Source organism: Lissotriton helveticus, chromosome 7 (assembly GCF_964261635.1).
Source record: "Lissotriton helveticus chromosome 7, aLisHel1.1, whole genome shotgun sequence".
Classification (NCBI taxonomy): Eukaryota; Metazoa; Chordata; class Amphibia; order Caudata; family Salamandridae; genus Lissotriton; species Lissotriton helveticus.
The window spans coordinates 1,010,940,438-1,010,961,111 of record NC_136068.1 but is presented as its reverse complement, the minus strand read 5'-3'; the positions used below and the strand labels follow the sequence as shown (position 1 = coordinate 1,010,961,111).

General features: G+C 44.3%; 1 protein-coding gene across 3 annotated transcripts in view; it reads right to left on the bottom strand.

The window, feature by feature from the left end:
• Positions 1-3,544: 3,544 nt before the first annotated feature.
• Positions 3,545-20,674, bottom strand: part of MRPL22 (mitochondrial ribosomal protein L22) — a 71,802-nt gene continuing 54,672 nt past the window's right edge. For all 3 annotated transcript variants that reach the window (XM_078653697.1, XM_078653698.1, XM_078653699.1), the window contains exons 6-7: positions 5,890-5,959; positions 3,545-3,835 (exon numbers count right to left, since the gene is read on the bottom strand). In XM_078653697.1, coding sequence (XP_078509823.1) covers positions 3,624-3,835; positions 5,890-5,959 — 282 coding nt within the window. In that variant the 3' untranslated portion in view covers positions 3,545-3,623. The remainder of the gene's footprint in view (positions 3,836-5,889; positions 5,960-20,674) is intronic.

Genomic DNA, 20,674 nt, shown 5'->3' with positions numbered 1-20,674 from the left:
TTTGGAGTTTCTGGAATGTTCCGTGTGTACAGTAGAAATTATTGAGTCTGAAGAGTCAGATAGTACTTAAAGTTTACATCAGTCATATTTTGGGTCCTAGCCCAGTGCACCCCAACAAAGGTGTATGACTTGCACATAGTTTTAGTAGCTGCTTCAAGCGTAGGCATAGAGAAAACTACAAATATTTGCTCTCCATGGCAGGAGGACGCTCCTTTCAAATGGACATCCGAAGTTCTTTGAGAGTTTGAGTGAAGCATCCCTCTGCAGTCGAATACAAGTGTGTGATCTGTAAGCAATATGGGTGTGGAGTCATCTGTCCCTCACTGAAACTACATATGTGCAGCCTGAAGTGCCAAGTACATTCCTAACGTATTTGTTTTGTTGTCCTAGGTCATAAGTTCTTTACCTCTAACAAGACTGCTTCCAGTCAACGTAAGATAGTTGTGTGTTTTTGTCCAATTCTTTTCACAAAACTTTGGTGTAATTAATTCATAGAAAAGCGTAGCTCACTCAAAAGAATGGGGCAAATCAGCTCTTCCGAAGTTCGGAAATCCCATCTAGGTGTGCAACTTTCTCAATGTTTTTGGTGGTTGTAAAGTGGCACACTTTTGTACGAAGTCAGGTGCCAGTCCTTTACCTCACTGGATTATTCATATCCAAGGAAAATCACGTTATGGTTCGCAATTTTTGCTTTTTAAAGTTCATTTTGTACCTAAACTGGGCTAAGAGTGTCACTATTCTAACCATCTTATCTAAGCGTCATCATCTGTGTTGCAGATGTCATCCATGAAAGATTACACCGCTAGATCTTCTTGCAAGGTCTCAATTATTTTTGCAGCAAAGAGTCCAGTGCAATTCTTGTACCTCTGGGGTAATAATATACATGTATACTGAAATACACCAAACAAGAAAGCTGTTGATACTTCAATTCAAACACTATATTTTGGCTAAACTAGTTTGCGATCTCTAATAGTGTTTTATATTTGTTCCTAAGTTTGTCATCAGTCTAGTACTGTGAGAAGTTTGCATCACGTGTGCGCATTCACATTTCTATAATGTAAAACTATTTTAAATGAATTGTGTCGACAACATCAGCAAAAGGGGAGTGTTCATGGTTGAATGACAAGGCACAATTACAGCTTGATGCTTTTGTAACATTAAACGGTTTTCATGTTGCATTTAGCTTCTCACTTTAATTGGTATTGAGCTTGAATTCGGGGCTCACTACATAAGGCAATCACATGTGGATATTTTTTTGTCTCATTGCACTTGGATGGCATACAACGCCAGAGTGTGCTTTTAAGTCGAAGATCAGACAGTGGCTGCACACTGCCCAGCACCAGGTCCAAAAGTGCATGACAGAAGTGGTCAGCCAGAATCTTTTTGCCCAGTCTATCCTACTAGGAAAGAGTCACCTCTAACCAGGGCAAGAGAAGTGCTTTCCCCGATTTCTGATCCTGTATCCTTTTTACGGACACATGCAGTCCCTTGGGAAAACTCCAATTTGTTATGAGCTACCTGGAGCACATTCCACTGCTGTAGACCAGTTAAAAGGAAATCAGAGCCATGGACTACATCCGTTTAGCCGGAATTGATCTTGAGTTGCCCTGGTTAAAGGATATAGGGGGACTTCAATTGCATCAGTCCTTAATTTGAGTGTCCTGTTTCATGGAATTCACCTAAAAGTATGAAGGTCTAGTGATCACACGGTGGAGCCCCTAAACCTATAGGCCCTGAACGAAATCAGCAAGCGTTAAGATGTAGGCCCTTGTAGGATTAGATCACAAGACCTCCATCAGTCTTACTGGTGAAGCGACACTCAACCAGATGTGCACATTGACAAACATTACGGTTTCTTTTTTGTTGCTAGTTTAACTGGGGTTTCTTTTTGACAAATGCCATTTGGAGAACCATGGTAAACCAGGGGCGAATTTAGGACAAGGGACCGGAAGAAATCATTTTGCAAATATCCTGTGTGCCCTTTGATTCTTTGACTGCTACAAGAAAGTGCTGGATACTGGTTCTAGGTTTATATTATTTTCTCAGTAAAAATGTATGGCTCTTTTTGGAAAGCAGAAAAGTTCCCAAGTTTACCTGTCCACTGATTGTGATCATCTGCTATTTATTTACAAAGGAGTTTAGATTTAGCACTGAGGCATACACTATGCGATATCAAAGAAACCACCAGCATGTAAAGGTGAGGTTAACATTTGTATAACATATCTGGATATAGCTCTGTCGCCGAAAGTAATGGGAAGGAACTTAGAGATCGCGAAGGACATGTTTGACTAAACTTTTATCTTTGCAAATGATTCTACATTATTTTTATAAAGACTAAATCTACTAGGACATTTGATTTCTTTTTCTATTATCGAGCCACCCTCTAACACAGTGGATATACCACCCAATCATGTTTGGTATGATTATTGCTCTATAGCGCTATCCTTTCATAGTCAAGTTCAACTGTAAAATAAAGAGATCTTGACACTTTTAAGTACTATCAAGACGCATAATTGATAATTCTGAAATGAGTACTGCGCCATATCTCCCATCAAAATCCCAGAACCAGGAGACAGCTTTTACCAGCGTCTACAGCTTCCTTCTTATAGGAGGATCCCGGACATTCGTGCATTACATATGCATTCTAGGCAGTTTTCAAACCCAGGTTTATCCTTCTAGGTATCTCCAAGAACAAAACAAAACTCTTTAAGTATCAAATGTCCTTGCGTTACAACAACAATAACCCAAGCCCGTTCTTTGGCATCTGTGGGGAAAAAGCTGAAAAGTACACATTTAGAACTCTAGGTATAAAAGCTTCCTCTTCATGGCAACTTCTAAAGAACATAGCGAAGTATTCATGCTAATATTGGGTAGCTCGGTTACATGGATTATGCAACTAATGGCCACACATACAACCTCTCTCCGGGCTCATAGAGACAGGGTTTCTGAGGCTCGATGTGTGTGACAACAAAGATATACTTCGTTCATTTAGACCACTGTATCATGCTTCGAAGATAAATTGTCATAAAGTCCAAATTTCCTAACTTGGTAGTAGAAGAAAGTTATCATTTTACTAAAAGACACAGAGGCTAAAAGTTTCCAGCCCCTTCTACGTTTAGCTTGTGTAAAAATATTTCTGTTTCTTATTCTTTCCAACTCCTGTCGCTATCACTACCAACACTAACTGAATGTAATTGCCTTATATCTGATGGGCAGTTATGTACCCATTGTAGTTTCTGCTTGTCCATCTATGTTAACTAACACGTTCTTGAGTAAAAGACGACACTTTGTTTGTAAGACCGAGTAGGTATCAGAATGGGAGCTCTTGTTGGTTACCTTCTGTGGCTTTTCGTTGGCTCTTACTTGCTGGAAATCCCTGTAAATTGTACTCCGCAATACTAATTTGACTGATGTTAGTTAAGAAGGTAAGATAAAAGACAATAATAATTGCCTTTGTTTCATTATTAAAGTATCGACTTTCAAATGATAGCTTGTAAGTAAACATCACACTCAGAATCCTCTCTCCCCTCAGAAACTCACACCATTCAAAACAAGCATGTTAGTTTTATTTACAAATTTTGGAAACTCTACATATACACTGCACAGGCGTTCAATCGGCCAAGTCAGAGCCCATGAATGATGGTGCGGTCCCTTAACTGCTGCACATACTTCTTGGCCTGGTCAAAGCCTGTTACAGCAGGCTCCGGTGGAGGAGGGGGACCTTCGACCAGCTTGACGTAATAATGACAGTATACCCGGTCCATTATACCGAACATGCCCCGGCCGTGGTAGCGGATCCGCTTCAGGTATTTACCTTTATTGGAGATAGATTGATCTGTGGGAAGATGAGATTGGGAGACAGAGGAGAGTATCAGTCACGGATAGTAGAAACAGAAGAGAGGAACTACAAGTGCATGAGTCAATCGAAGAACAGTTTCACAAGCAAATCCCTACAACCTATCACACTGGGGGAGGTCAGTTACCAGAAACTAAGTCTAAAAAGGTCACCTCCTGGTATATAGCAGCCAACTTCAAACTAATTGTACATCACTCTGTATTTCTATCAGACATGAATCAGGAAGGTGTAACCCCTTTCATTCCCTCTTTAAAGAAGTCCATCTTATCTGGTGTCCCAGAAGTACTAGGGAGACTCCTGCTTCACCCGTTATCAAAAGGGGTTAAGCTGCGACCGTAAACCATACATTTATTTTATGTATGCCTTGCAATGCAGTGATCTCTGGTCAGTTGATTTACTTCGAAAGTGCTTCTTTATCTCCCACTAGACTCCATCTGGGAGGCATAGATCTCGACAACAGGAGAAAGGAGGCATGATTTTGCTGTTTCTTATTATTTTGGTTACTGTCACCAAAGTAAAAACAGAACAATTATATACAAAGACATATCAGGGACAAGTGATACAAGCTAGAGAGGAGGAATAAACTATATTCTACATCAATGAACAATATGGAGCACAGATGAGCATGGCTCGTTTGCACATTAAGGGTCGTTTTCAGTACCTATACATCGCAGGTAAGCCCATTTAAAAAATATTTTTCATTGTCATAACCGTAGGGGTGTGTGTGTTCGTTCTCGTTCTCTCTCTCCCTCGTTCTCTTTCTCTCTTTCTCTCTCGTTCTCTCTCTCTCTCTCGTTCTCTCTCTCGTTCTCTCTCTCCCTCTCTCGCTCTCTCTCCCTCTCTCGCTCTCTCTCCCTCTCTCGCTCTCTCTCGCTCTCTCGCTCTCTCGCTCTCTCTCTCTCTCTCTCTCTCGCTCTCTCTCGCTCTCTCGCTCTCTCGCTCTCTCTCGCTCTCTCTCGCTCCCTCTCTCTCTCGCTCTCTCTCTCTCGCTCTCTCTCTCGCTCTCTCTCTCGCTCTCTCGCTCAACGTCAAATAGATCTGCAAACATGCCACTGAGATCTGGGACATTATCACCTCCCTCACCCCGACGTTGTCTTCCTCACCGTGACAAGGCTCAATCCACAGCCAACATCACTACAGCCGCTCCCAGGAGCTACAAAATAGCACACCGGGACCGCATTAACAAATATGGAGGTGGAATCGCCATCTTCCACAGAGAAACTATCCACTGCACCCCTGCCAAAGACTACACCACCCCAATCATGGAACACCTGAACTTCCAACTCAAAACTGATGGCAAAACCGCCATCAGTGGCACTCTTACCTACAGGTCTCCAGGACCACGCCCCAGCAGCAATGCATAAGCAGAGCCAAAAGAAACCTCTGCTCCAAAAAATCTAAATCCAGTTCCCCACCTGGCTCCTGCTTCATCCAACCTGCCTGGCCCTGAAGGAAGCTGTACAACCTAAAAGGCTGTGTACTGTCTGATAAACTATCATTAGCAGTGAGAAATGTACATGCCCCAAGTCATTTATTAAGAGCCCCTGGGGCTTTTCCTTAACTACATCTTCTGACTATGACAGTGACAGCACTGATGCGATTTTAAATGTGACCAGCAAGTGGAGCAGAAGCCATCTCCCACTCTGTCTAACACCGCTTCTTAAACCGCACTGTCCAACTGGATGCTTTTAGCACTCCTACCTGTTCCATAAACCCTGTCTATGCAATGCCATAGTTCATATAATTCCTCTACCCAACCCTACAGCAGTAAGTCTCCACACAACACTTTCCTTAATTCCTATGTGATCGTCTTCCATACATAATTTATCGACCTCTTACTTGGATCATCTGACATCTTTGCACATTACTGTAGATAGTGATACAATGGATTTATGACTGACTTCCGTAACTTGCCTATATTCCAAGAACCTTGACATGTTGTATTGAATTCTATGAAGCCTGGAGCTTTGGCAATTAGAAATGCTGAATACCACCCGAAAGAATTTCAGCGTCTCAGGGAATAAAAACCTTACCTATGTAGAGGTTAGATTTGTACTCTACATTGTGGTTCCTCACAGCCAAGTCTTGGGCCTCTAACAGTACCTGTGGAAGAATGGAAACCACAAGTAATAAGTCAAGATTAATGCAGGGACTATTCTACTAGGCCAATGTGTGACTGACATAACTCTGAAAATACACAATGGGTGCATTCAATTTACATCTCACTGACAAACAAATGGAATCAATAGTTGTGAAGAGACGGACAGAGCAATCATTGTTAACAGTACACAAAGACACACATGGACTCTCAAACAGATTTTGCAGCAGCAGAGGTCTGTTGTCGGGTGAACACGATAGTTTCTTAGTGACCTGCATAGGTGGTACTGTAATTTACCCAGTAGTCTTTTGGACAGCAGCAATTGCATTGTGAGATTTCTATTTATGAAGTGTCCGTCTTTTTTTACTTAAAATTCACACCTTGCAATGTATCTTTTTGATCGGAAATGTGGACATGACACAGGGCTGCTTGGTGGCTCCAAGTCGATGGAGTTCCCCGTGATTACGTTTCTGATTATTTTAAAAATATTGTAACAAAATGTAATACATTTTATTATTGGGTGGATTATTTAGTGGTCACATTCCCTGGTCGATATTTTAAACTATTAATTAACCACCGTCCACCACTCAAATTTATTTCATATTCCACTACACTAATTCACCACTAAAACTTTTTGGGTTGCGGAGTAGCCTGCTACTTGCCAAAAAAGTGCTTCAACACCTCTTCAGGGGTAGCAAGCACTATCTAAATGGAAACCTTTTTCCCTCTTCTATCCCTCGGCTATCTTTCTCAATTCAAATAAATGACTTACATATCCACCACTCAAATAACTTTCATATTTCACTATATTAATTCACCACTAATCCTTTATGGGTTCCTGAGTAGTGTGCTACTTGCCGAAAAAGCACTTCAACGCCTCGTCATGGGTAGTAAGCGCTATATAAATGTAATTACAATACAATACAATGGGACTAAGATGAGTAAGGGATTGCCAACACTTGGGGAAATTGGATGATTCAGACAGCAAATTCAAGTGTAAACTGCTGTAGTGGGATTGGTGAAGCTGCTGAAACACGTACAAACAGTTGAAGTGGAATGTGCAAGTCAGTGCTGACACTTGTAAACAGACGTGGGAGTGTTAAGTGCAAGGCAGTACAGAGATACGTGAACTGCTGTTGTGAAACTGGATATAGAAGGCAGACCAGTTACTGATGAACAGCTGTAGAGGGACTGGTGTGAGCAAAGGGGTGCAAACACGTGAGACCAGCTGCAGTGAGCCTGGGTTTTGCACAGCAGTGCAATCACTTAACAGCTGTGTGGGCTGGTACTGGGAGCCTCAGCACAAGCTAATGTACCACTTTCCATCCCAATCCAGCAAGTGTGGGGGTTGTGTCACCCACCCATGTTGTGATGGAAAAGGGTTGTGCCTCTACGCAAGAGGTTCTCAATAGGATTTCATGTCTGGAGCCTATATTTACGGATTAATATCCCAAAGTGGTAAAAGCTCAAACAGCCACAGTACCATCACTAACAGTACAGTACAAATACTAATGATAAACACGCTGTACGGTCAACAATGCCAACAAATAGTGCAGTAATCACAGGAAGAAGAATGCTGCTGGAATCCTCTCTGCCTCCATTATTACCCTCTACACTCGCCCAAGGGCTCTGACAAAGGCTTGTCAGGCTTAAGGCTCTTGTCCACTGACTGCTTACCAACATGTGGTTCCAACCGACCACGAAAGGAACATTATTAGTTAATATGGTTTAAGCTATTTTTAAGACACACATCAATACTTACTCTGATGTTTCATACATGACCACAAAATCTCAAAGAACTATAAAATCATACTTTTCACATCAAAAATATAAAGTCTACAATTCAGTTTGCTACTTAAATCTAGGCAACAACTATAGTGCATTTCTTCACAGATCAAATTAACATAAAAAAATATCAAAGGGTAGAATTCAGACAGAACTGAAGGCCAGAATACGATCCAGAGTGATTTAAATTGTCCGTTAGCGAAACTGCCTTTGATTGATATTTTTTCAATTTCAAGACAATTTCTGCAAAAACATGGAACTAGAACTGGATCTCCATTTGCTCTAAGTACGCCATTCTTATACGTTGATAACTTTGAGAGGCATTAGGTTCTCTGTGAAGCAACGCCAATCCATCACCCAGGTGAGGCTGTGGTGCCGCTACATTGATGATATCACCTTCAGTTGACAAGGCAATGAAAAAGAGCTACTACACTATATTAAGTGGCTTAACACCTGTGACAATCTAAAATTATGTATGTGTCATGATAGACTATGCCAATTCTTGATATTCCATAACGAACATTAAAAATTAATTAAAAATAGACTGTATGCTAACTTATTTGCAAGCCCTCTGACAGAAAGTAAGTGCTTCATTTTGATATGGCCCATGTTGCCAAGGTTTTACAACTTGGGTTTTTTAATTAATACGATAAGCATGTGGTAGGTTTACAGATACAATTATTAGCAAGGAACTACCCAAGACATGTAATAACAGTAGCGTGAAATAGGGTAAAATTCTATGACCGTGAAGAGCTTTTGATTCAAAAAGACATTAAAAAAGGATGCTAAACTAATTGGTTTTGTATAATTATGGCACCTGGTGTGACTAGCTGTAGCCAATTTATGAAGACGCCACTGGGCGATTTCAAATGTTAGTAGTAAAGAAAATCTGGAATTACCATTAACTGCTTACACAAGAAAAAGAAGCCTAATAGACTATTTGGAGCATTTAAGTCTCCCAACAAAACCAAATACTGACAAAATAACTGAAAGTTGGGATATACACAAAATTGAAGGATATTGTCGCTGTGGGAACTACATGTTATGTAGGTTTACTAGTAACACAGCCGAAATATGCATCAATGGGACTCATGTTACTCAATCAGTGAACATGAATTGCATTCAAAAGATGACGTATATGTTACACCTTGCCCACTTCGGCTGCCATAGATAGGACAAACTGCCAGGCCACTTGCATGCATAATTGTTGAACAAAGATGAAACATCAAAAATACAAAATAGACAGCACCTCTTGTGAGAAGAGACACTGTTACAAAACAACATTTTAAGAGTGTTTACAACTGTGGATCGTTTATAAAGTGAAAGCAGATAAAATAACATGATTTGACTAAAAGAATGGTTTTAAAGTAAACCTTCTGGATTTTTTGAATCAATATTGTAAACTTCAGTCCTAATGAGGAGGTGGCCTGAGAAAAAGTTATTCATGAGACAAAAAACCTATGGCTCATGTCTTGACTCTATTGTACTAACTGCTCTGATTAAGTGGTCTACAGTCATACATATAGCAGTCAGATTAAATTTAGTATAAGAATCCTAATATTCGTGGTAAATGGTCAAAAGTGACCTTGATGTCATGGAAAAACGATCATAAAACATTATATAACAGGCAAAATTAACAGGTAGTTATTATCCTGGTCACAAGAACATTTATTCACTCAACATGATCATCAGTAGAAGATTAAACCTTACATAGTATAACACAAGAAATGGTATTATGGGCTCAGAAGACATTTACAGATTTTCGAGTATATGATGCCCAAGTAAAGCCAGTGCCATACTGCTGAATAACACTTCATTTTAATATTTGATAGCAGGTGAAGTAGCAGTCTTTTCAATATTAAAAACACTGGATATTAAAATGTTTTCATATTCCCTTGTAGTCAATAAGACATTATGAACCTATCAAACTAGTTTTCACATTGGAATAAATAAAGAAGCAGGGGAGCTCTTATGGTCCTTTATAGAGGAGCGCTGGTTTAAATTGAGCTGATCCGTGTTCTCAGCGGCAAATAAGAAAATAGGACTTACAAGCCTCCCCAATACATCATTTTCAGGTAATGACAGGAGAGCATGGTCCTGGCTTGACAACAAAAGGTTGCACTTATCAAAGTTATGAAAAACGTAGGATAGAATTATAAAGAGTTACCGCAACGGAATGAACAATCGCAGACGTGCTGACAGCTCAGGCCTCAACCGCTGAAAGAATGGCTGCCATGGAAGCTAAAATCCGCACACTTGAATTGAGAGCAAAAGGCGCCAAAAATCGCACCCGCCGTAACAATATAAGAGTGGTGAGACTGCCAGAGAGGATTGAAGGCACCAACATGGTGAAATACCTAGAAAAATGGCTGAAGGAGGAGGTCACCACGGAGGGACTATCGGCCTTGAAAGTACTCATCGTGTTCCATCTACACTGCCGCTTTCGGGAAGCACCCACTCCCATTGGAGGCCTGCCTATTGTACTTCAAAGAGGGGGACCAAATTCTGATGCAGGCACGACACAGAGGATAGCTGCGGGTTGAAAATTCAATTGTGAGAATTTTCCCATAATTTTCACAGAAAGCACAAAAGTGGAGAGCTTCCTTCCTGGATGTGACCAGGAGGTATGGGACTGGCTTGATCAGCAACCGAGACCCGCTGGCAGCCCATGAGAGAGGCGGGAGCACAGATCCTGCTCACCGAGAGAAACCAGAGCATAGTTCTGCTGCTCCTTCGTAAGCTGAGGTACTGTTGGAGCTACGACAGGCGATGGAGGTGGTGGTGCAGCTATGCAGCGGCGTGCACAACACCCCCATGCCTGATATGGAGAGTGTCACAAGGGATTTGGATTCTGACTACAGCTCTGGAGTGCCTCAAGTGTTTTGATGCCAAAAGTCACCCCGGGAACAGCAGACAAAATCATATAAGGTTCGGAGTACCATGATGGAAGAGCGAAACAGAAGCAGGAAAATCGATGCACTGAAGAGATGAGAGGAGTATGCACCGGACCTTCCCTAGTGCTGGGGGTCTCTGATTAAACCCCACTCACTGGATGGAGAGGTCACTGTCGGAGCGGAATGCTTGACTCGCCCCTATCAGATATCTGTGGGAATCCACCTGTATTTTGTTGTTTGACTACTTAGTTTGGATGGGGGTAATTACTTGCTTCTCCTGGGGAGTTGGGGTATTTATTTTTTAGGAAAATGTAGGGAAACCTTGAGCTGCACTGGCACACTTGAACGTCTACCCAATACAGGGGAGGAGATGGGGGAGAGGGAAGGAACGTTCTGTCCATGGCTGCCCCCCGATTTAAAATTGCCTTTTTTAGAATAATCGAGTGATGCACATCTTGCCCAAGCGCTATAAGGTGCTGTCTTACCTGAACAGGAGAGGCTTCCAAATAGCACTGTTGCAGGAAACACGCCTGACAGAACAGGAGGGTAGAGCGCTTCAGCACCTTTGGAGGGGCCAAGTATACTACATCACATACTCTACCTATGCGAGAGGGGTCCTGGTTTGGATAAGGACAGGAGTCCCATTTCAGTGTCTTGGCACTCTGGTCGCCCCAGTGGGCAGATACCTAGTTGTTTGGGGGCAGCTGGAGGGTCAGGACATCACTATTGTGAACAATTACGTCCCAAACATAGATCAGAGCTCCTTCTTGGATGGTTTGTCGAGACAGTTAGCGCCGCATCTGACTGGATCGACCATGCTGGGAGGCGACTTTAATTGCGTCGCAAATACACCGCTTGACTGGTCACACCCCCGCTGAGGGACTCCCAAACCAACCACACTGCCACATCATTTCCACAATGGAAGCAGCACCGGGGGCTCATTGATTCCTGGAGACAGATGCACCCACACAAACCAGACTACTCCTTGTTCTCTGGCCTGCACGAGGTGCATGTCAGACTTGATACCTTTCTTTGCAATCCGGAAGCCCACAGATCGGTGCACTCTGTGGAGTACCTATCGCACACCATATCCAATCATAACCCCGTGTTCTTGTGTCTTCAGTGGGCTCCTCAGCACCCCTCAGTACCCACTTAGGGATTGAAAGCCAAATCACTAGAAGACCAGGTATTTAACAAAACATCAGGACCAAACTGATCCAGTATATTGCTGATAATGAAGGCACGGCATCCTTGCCCCAAGTAGTAGTAGTCATATGCAATTGCCTTATAGCAGAGTCCAAGGGGTTCCGGCATACCATACAGGGGGAGATTAAGTCAGCAGAGGCCCGACTAAAAGACCATGAAAAGCGAAAGTTGGGGCACCCTGAACTGCAACCTGACCTCTTGGAGGCCAAGGAAGCCCTAGCGATCCAAACAGAGGCTTAGGTGCTTCAATTTTAGACAGTATATGGACAGAATGCACAGTGATGGGGACAAGTCAGGATCTCTGTTGGCCTGGCTGGACAATCAGACTAAACAGGGAACTCCTATAATGGCACTGGAGACGGAGGGAGAGAACGCAATATACTCCCAGGAGGAGATCAACGCCCACTTTGCTCATTACTACATGACCCCCTATAAAAGTGCCATACTGCATGACTCCGCTTAGCTCCGGGCCTATCTCGGAGGCTTAAATATACAAAGCTTAGAGGAGATAGAAGCAGAGGAACTCTGAAGGGAAACAACACCTCAGGAGATAAAATGCGCCATCAGAACCATGGCCAGGAACAAAACTTCTGGAACAGATAGCTTCCTGGTGGAATTTTATGCTGCCTGCTTGGAGGAACTAACGCCTAAATTAGCGGATCTCCATGCAGCAGCTAAGGAAATTGGGCGCTTGCCAACTAACACCTGCGAAGCGCTCATATAACCCATTGTGAAACCTGGGAAAACGGCAATGAATCAAACAGTGTATCGACCGCCATCAATGCTAAACATAGATTATAAAATATTCAGTCAGATACTGGCGACTAGGCTCCTGCCATACATGACTAAATTGACACACGCTGACCAGGCTGGGTTCATACCGGGGCGCAACACAGCTACCAACATAAGAAGACTTCTGGTCATACTAGAAACTGGAGCGTAACACTCACCAAATGTTGCAGAATTTGCTGTCAACATAGAAAAGGCGTTTGACAGCCTGGAATGGCACTACCTTTATGAGGTGATGCTCCACATAGGCCTGGGTCCTGGCTTCCTTGCCTGGGCAAGGCTACTTTATACTGACGCAACTGCTAAAGTCCAAAACGGAAGGATTGTCTCTGAAAGGCACCCAGTGGAATGTAGCACGAGGCAGGGATGCCCCTTGTCCCCTTTACTCTTTACGCTGGCCATGGAACCACTGGCTGGTCGCGCGCGGCAGGGACAAGAGTCAAGAGTACCAAGGGCTGACTGTTCGGGGTCAGCTGCATTGCATAGCACTATATGCGGATGACCTCCTGCTTTTTATTCAAGACACGGATGGGGATCTGCGGGGGCCCGATCTATTCTTGAGCACTTCCTGCTCCTATTGGGCTAAAAGTGAACTGGCGAAAGTCTCAGCCCTTCCCGATATTGCTGCGTGGTGTCCCACCGGAAGGACTAGAGAGGCTGCACTGGAAACCCCAATGCCTGATGTACCTGAGGGTCAACAGCTATCATGATCGCCAAGATCTCCTAGAGGTTAACACAGGGCGGGCCATCCGTTCCCTCCGATCCCACAAGGACTTCTGGAAGACCCTCCAGCTGCCCACGGCAGGTCAGACTGCTCTTTTAAAAATGGTAGTACTTACTCGCCTTTTATATTTTTTCAATGCACTCCCGGTCTGGATACCCGGGCGCCATTTAAGGACCTTGACTACTTGATAGTCGCTTTCATATAGGGACCGGCTTGCAGGTAGATAGCTCTGGCAACACTGCAACATTCCAAGACAGCTGGGGGGTTGGCAGTGCCTGACTTTGAGACGTATTACAGAGAGGCGCACCTACAGTGACTCCTACATTGGGTGGCAGCAGAAGAGACACGACCAGACCTCAAGAGGTCATGGGTGCCTCCCGTTGCAGATCTCGTCAGGATGTGTGTCAAGAGTACAGCGCCCGGCAGCCGGGGATACACAAGAATTCCAAGTGACCACCAGAAGCTGGAATCGCTGTCTACAAAAACTGCGTAGCAAAGGACCATATTCCACGGATACACCCCTCACTATGCTTAGAGAGCTTCCTCATTGCGGAGGCTGGGGGAATGGACAGGTGCAGGTGCGACCAAGATAGGGGACTTATTCCAAGAGTCGGAGATGCTCCCATTCTAGGAGTTCCGGTGGAGTTTGCTTTGCCACAGTCACATTTTCTCCTCCATAGGGCGATCACTACTGCGCTTTGGAAGCACTGGAACATTGGCTCTACTGAGCCTAATGCGCACTGGAGATGCCAGTATATGGCCCTTTTCGTGGACCCTATAAAGGTGCTCTCATGTTTGTACAGAGCGGTGCAAGAGGACCTTCAGTGCCCGCTGGAGAGCCTGCCCCTGTTATGGGAGGCAGACCTGGGAGACCCCAGTGAGGTTAAGCAACGGGATAAGATCCTTGAAAGTTTCCAGAAACGCAAGATTCAAACTCATCAACTATTTCAACTATTATGTCCTTCACAGATCGCACTTAATCCCCGAGCACATCAAGAGGTACTTCCAGATGGCTGAAGCAGCTTGCCCCAGATGCTGGGAACAGGGAGCACACTTCCTACATATGTTCTGGACGTGCCCTACACTTGGCATCTTTTGGGGGGAGGTCACGGCCACGGTGGCAACAGCTATAGGTAGAGAGGTCCATACCTCTCAGGGCCACTGTCTCCTGGGATGGTTCACACACACTGCTAGAAATAGGATCACAAACAAATTCCAAGACCTGACTTCATCCTGGCCAAAAGAGAAGTTGCAAGCTACTGGAAAGCACCAAGGGGACTCCAAATAGTCACATGGAGGTGGGAGAAAGAGAAGTGTGCGGGATGATAGTGTAGATTACTCTTGAGGGAAACCAGATGAGGAGTGGGCACTATTGGTGCAGACCAAGCAAAGGGACACACTAGTGGACAGCTTTACTAACCCTGACTCTAACACTCCCACTATATCGCCTGCGAGGTCCTTAGTAAAAACCCTTCAGAGGGACTCCTACAACTAATAAGGCTGCTCCGAGACACTATCGAATCCTACAAGGACCCGGTTCCTGGTGGGGAGTTCCATGATCCACCCATCTTCTCTCACCAGGCAACAACACATCCAATCAAGGGGCGAAATACCAGGCATCCAAGGCAAAGTATGGGCTCAAGGGGGGCTGTGATTGTTTTGTTAACAGGGGGTCGCTGTAAAAGAGTATCATTAACTGCTGTGTTTAAAAGCTTGCTGAACATGTGGAGCACAAATATTACAATAGTCTGACTTGTGAAAAACTCCAATAAAGCTAGTTTAGAAAAAGAGTAGGATATAATTATAAATTAATGATTCCTATATTTTTGGAAAGAAATAAACGTTAGTGTAAACACTGAGTAGTGTTCGTATGTCTACATATTAAGAGAATTTGGCACTATCATATATGATGCGCTAAAATTAAGGTATTGATGATTGAACCAAATTGGACACCAGTCTAAAATCATGCGAACACCAATTTAAAGGACTCAGACATCTTTTGGAAATATGAGGAACCTTAAGATATTTTGGACGTAGGACGTACAAGGAAACTTATGTGTTATTAATATTACAAAACATAATTCAGTGGTATGTGTAAGGGCAGATTCTAAGACACGATGAACAATCAAAAATAAATGTACCTAATGATTATCTGATTCCTATTGAACATTAATGAATTCAATTTAGTCTAAAACAATCAAATAAGTAAGGGTTAAGTATTTGCCCCTTGATAATTATTTGCCTAATACAGTTATGAGCTTAAAAAACAATTATGTGAGACATATACATTAAAAAATATAAGCTAGTATAAAACAATATCTTGTCCTGATAATAATGTTTGGGATTAATATACAATAAATGAATATTGAAATACAGTTCTTCATGATGATTCATACTGGCTAGAAATGCAGTTTGATTACGGACTAAAGCAGTGCCATGAACTGTAGATTGTTATCTACTTCTGATACAAAATAAATGTATGATTTTATAGGGACAGACGTCCTATCCATTATTGCAGCCACAAACATGCCAACCCAAACTTAGAGACCGCAAATATGATTTTTCAAATGTACAAATCCCATTTTAGGATTCAGTAAAGTTTTACCGAATCCTAAAACAGGATTGCGAATGGCTACTGATTCAATATTTGGAGGGGGAGTCTTGTAGGAATGCGCCCTTTCCAAATACTGAATTACTATGAGATGTATCAAAGTTTTGTGAGCGAAATTCGGTTGCAAAACATTGAAAAATTACTGATTCCTGACTTAGGGTGGTGAGCCATTAATACATTTTGTGACTGTTAAAGAAAATTGGGCTACACCATTCACAAATACAGTAAATGTTTTTTTTTGGTTTTTTTTAAGTAGGCAGTGGTCCAAATAACTGTCACACAAACTTTAAAAAGTAACATTTCTTTTTTAAACACAGCCTTGTTGTCACCTTTAAGGAAAATTAGCTGCATTTAAAAGATGATCACAAACATGGTGGCCTGTAGGCGAAAGCAGGCTAAAATCACTGCAATGGCCGCCAATCAGAGTGAGACGCAATTTGTGACCAACCTAGTGAATGTTAATGAAGAGGCTTGGATGACGACCAGCTCGGATTTGGAATTTCATGAACTGAACTACTTGAACATAGGTCGGTTCATAAAATTCCATACTGCTCGCAAAAATACTGGTCTCAAATTGCAACCAGTATTTAGTACATCTGGCCAATAGTTCTTTATGAGTATATATATGTATACAACATGAGCGCATGTTATGCCGTGTTAAAAAAAACTAACCTAGACTAATTAAGGGAAAATAATTAAGAATGCCCTTTTGGTATACATTAAAACTATTGATGGTTTCACCAGGGCTACTGAACAGTATTTCCAAGAAAATTCTGGATCGGTGGATTCACCCACTACCTTGTGGGAGGCTTACAAAACGGTCCTACGCGGACAGGCCATAGCCTCCGTTGCTGACCACAAACGAACACAGCGACGGGAATTTCACGCTTTGGAGGAGGCGCTTAACACTGCGATCCGGGATCAGGAGGTTCGACCGTCCCTCGGGGCGGCCCAGGCTGTCCGGCTACGGCGCAATGAGTGGATGACGTGCCAGAAAGAAATGGTGCTGGGCACAATCCAGGCCACCCGTCACAGGGTTTACGAGCTAGGTGACAAGGCCGGTAAGATGCTGGCTTGGCTGGACAAAAAGGAGAGGGCGGGCAGAGTCATTGCCCAGCTGACATCGCCTTCCGGTCATATGACCTTGGATCCCGAGACCATAGTCGACCTGCTCGCAGACCACTTCGAGACCCTATATACCCCCCAGGCGCAATACTCGATCGAGGAGGCATATGATTATATCAAAGACTTAACCATCCCTGGCCTCTCTCCAGAAGCGGTGCTCCAACTTGACGCAGATATCACGGTGGAAGAAATACAGGAGGCAACCTACGCGTTGGCTTCTGGCAAAGCACTGGGCCCCAACGGGTTCCCAGTGGAGCTGTACAAGAGCTTGGTTCAAATTACGGCCCCCCATCTTCTTAATATGTTTACCGATAGTCTGAAAGCGGGTGAACTCCCTAGAGATCAGCGCCTCGCCACAATTATTCCGATCCATAAACCCGGTAAGGCGGCTGAGGCTTGCACCTCTTACCGCCCTATTTCTTTAATAAATGCGGAACCAAAAATCCTGGCCAAGTTATTAGCGCAGCGATTGGCCCCGCACCTTGCCACCTTGGTGCACCCAGACCAATCTGGCTTTATGCCATCTCGCAATACGTTGCATAACCTTCGACGGTTGCAGGCCGTTTTGGCCCGCCGGGACAGCATACAAGAGCCAGCTGTTCTCCTTTCCCTCGACGCCACTTTGGCATTTGATACCGTAGAATGGCCCTACTTATTTGCTGTGCTCCACCATATGGGCTTTGGCCCCAAGTTCTGCGCCTGGGTTCGATTACTTCATACTGGGCCCCTGGCCCAGGTGGTAGCCAATGGCCACATTTCTAGGGACTTCCTGCTTGGTCGAGGGACAAGGCAGGGCTGCCCACTCTCCCCCCTACTGTTTGCTTTGGTCCTGGAACCGTTGGCAATTTGGATCAGGTGGGAACCATCCATTAAGGGTATCCGATGGTCGCCGACATGGGAAGATCGCATATCTTTCTATGCGGACGATATCCTGCCCTATCTCACCTCTCCCAAAAAATCGATTCTTGAGCTTCTCAACGTCTGTGAGAAATTTGGGAGAGTGTCGGGATATAGGATTAACTGGTCCAAATCGGTCCTATTCGTCCTTGCGGGTCACCCACCGTCTCTCCCGGCGAGCTGCCCCTTGAGTTATACTGACGCGGCGTTCAAATACCTGGGTGTTTACGCTTCGTCAGATCCGGACGAATTCCACACCCTGAATTTGAAACCCCCACTGGACCGTTTCAGACGGGATGTGAAAGTATGGCGTTCCCTCCCTCTTACTCTCCTTGGCAAAGCTGCACTGTTCAAAATGATGACGCTCCCCCGCTTTCTGTACATTCTTGAAAATACCCCGTTCCCGGTCCTCCCCTCCTACTTTGCGGCGATCTCGTCTGCGGTTTCGGCTCTGCTGTGGGACGGTAGGCCAGCACGGATTGCACAGTGCAAACTGGTAAACGATCGGTATGATGGTGGCATAGCACTTCCAAACATAGAACTATATTACTGGGCGGCCCATCTCAAACAAATTAACTATTGGTTGCACTCCCCACAGACCGAACCTGCTTACTTAGCTGATAGGCACGGCTTGAAGCCCAGAGGTCTGTTGCGAAACCTTTATAGCCGTAGTGTTCCAAACGACCTGGTTGGACCGACACGTCACACGATTCTAATTTGGTACAAGGCGCACAGATATCTTCGATGCGCTAACACAATCACACAAATGACACCTCTGTGGGACTCATACAGACTAGGCCTCCTTTGCAACAGTAAGGGGTTCCAGGCGTGGGACAACATAGGAATATCAGTTGTGGGAGACCTTTGGAAGAAACGCAGGGTAGTGGACTTTACGTTTCTACAAACCAAATATGAGATGGCGCGATCTGAACACTATAGGTACCTGCAAATCAGCCATGCATTGCAGGCAGCCATCCCGGCAGAGACAGCCCTACCAGAATCCACTCCTCTTGAGGATAGATTGCTCACGGAACACATGCCCCGCAAAGCAACGTCATTCACGTATCGAAAGCTGGTGAACAATCTGTCGGACAGGCTGACTAGGTTACGGTTGAGTTGGGCGAGGGATGTGGGCGACTTTGAGGATTCAGATTGGCAGGAGGCTATCTCCTCGCCGCGGGAAACAGCGATCCCCTCCAGACTTAAATTGGTACAACTGAAAATACTGCACCGCACGTATTACACCAGAACAGTCCTACATAAGATGGGGAGGGCCTCACACGAGTACTGTCTTCGCGGCTGCGGGGAGAGGGGAACGTTCTACCACACTATTTGGGACTGTGGTCGAGTGGCTAGGTTCTGGGCAGCTGTGATGCGTACCGTGTCTCAGACCATGAATGTCTCCCTGCTGCCTGAACCCCGGCGTTGCCTGTTAAACGTATGGGACGCAACGGATTTAACCCTTCGACAACAGGACTGGGCCATGCTGGGGATGATGGTAGCGAAGCGAAACATAGCTAGACTGTGGGGCGCTGAAGTTTCACCTACGCTTAGGGACTGGTGCAGGGACATGGATAGATCAATGGTTGCCGAGAAAGCGGTTTTTATCCATCGGGGATGCCCCAGGAAATGGGGGCAGATCTGGGGGGCGTGGAACAAGTTCAGGGGGGATATTTGTGAACCGCCCCAGATTGACTCGGAAGAGGCCCTTTCAGACTGAGAGTCGCCTCCCCGAGGTTCAGTGCTGTATGGTGGGTTTTTCTTTTTGCTCATTCAGGTATTCGGCCAGTGGCCGCAGAAGGTTTACTGATGGGGACTTACCTGTACTTGCTCTACGTGTTTACAAACTACTACACACATAAATGTTATGTCGTCTTCTGTGTGCGATGCGATCTTACTGAGTTTAGTCAATTTAGTTAATTTAAAAATAGAAAATGGACCTTATGTGATTTATGATCCTTCTGTGAATTGTGTACACTCATGATTGTGGAATGCCGCCGTACCCCAGGTATGTCGGCACAGGGGCTGTGTTATTACCGATATTTCAAAGTAATTTTGACTACGTAACGGCCGGCCCACGGGGTTGTAGGCCAGGCCCGGTGTATGCTGCTGAAGTACAATAAAGGTCTTTTTTAAAAAAACAAAAAAAAAAACCATAAACATTGATTAGAACACACGCGTACTGCAGTAATTAACTTACAAAATGTGTCCTGAAATTCAGAAAGAGAATAAAGACTTATCCCTTCAACGAGTACCTTATCAAACATTTGCAGAAAACCACCTTGCTCTCAGACCTAATGGCTCAACATACAACAATCTTCAGCCCTGTTTTGTATTCCAAATTGAATCATTCCCCATTCTGCGATTCCTTGTAAGTCCTGCATTGCTTTTTAGCTTTGTGATACCCAGCAGAAAGTCCTTGGAATGCAGGACCTCACAATCCAGATGAACAACCATGCCACTCTGGAAAAATAAGAACAAATTAACCACGCGCACTGGTAGAAAACTTCCAGGAATCCCCAGAAATGCAGTATACCCACCAGAGGAGCTAGAACCTTCGTGAAACCCTTCGAGCAGAGGCCAGTTACAACCGGAGAACCACAACTGGTAATGACTTCCCAGAGCGCGGAATCTTAAAAACATAAGAGACCTTTCATGCACTTGAATATAAAGTGATGCATCCAAACAA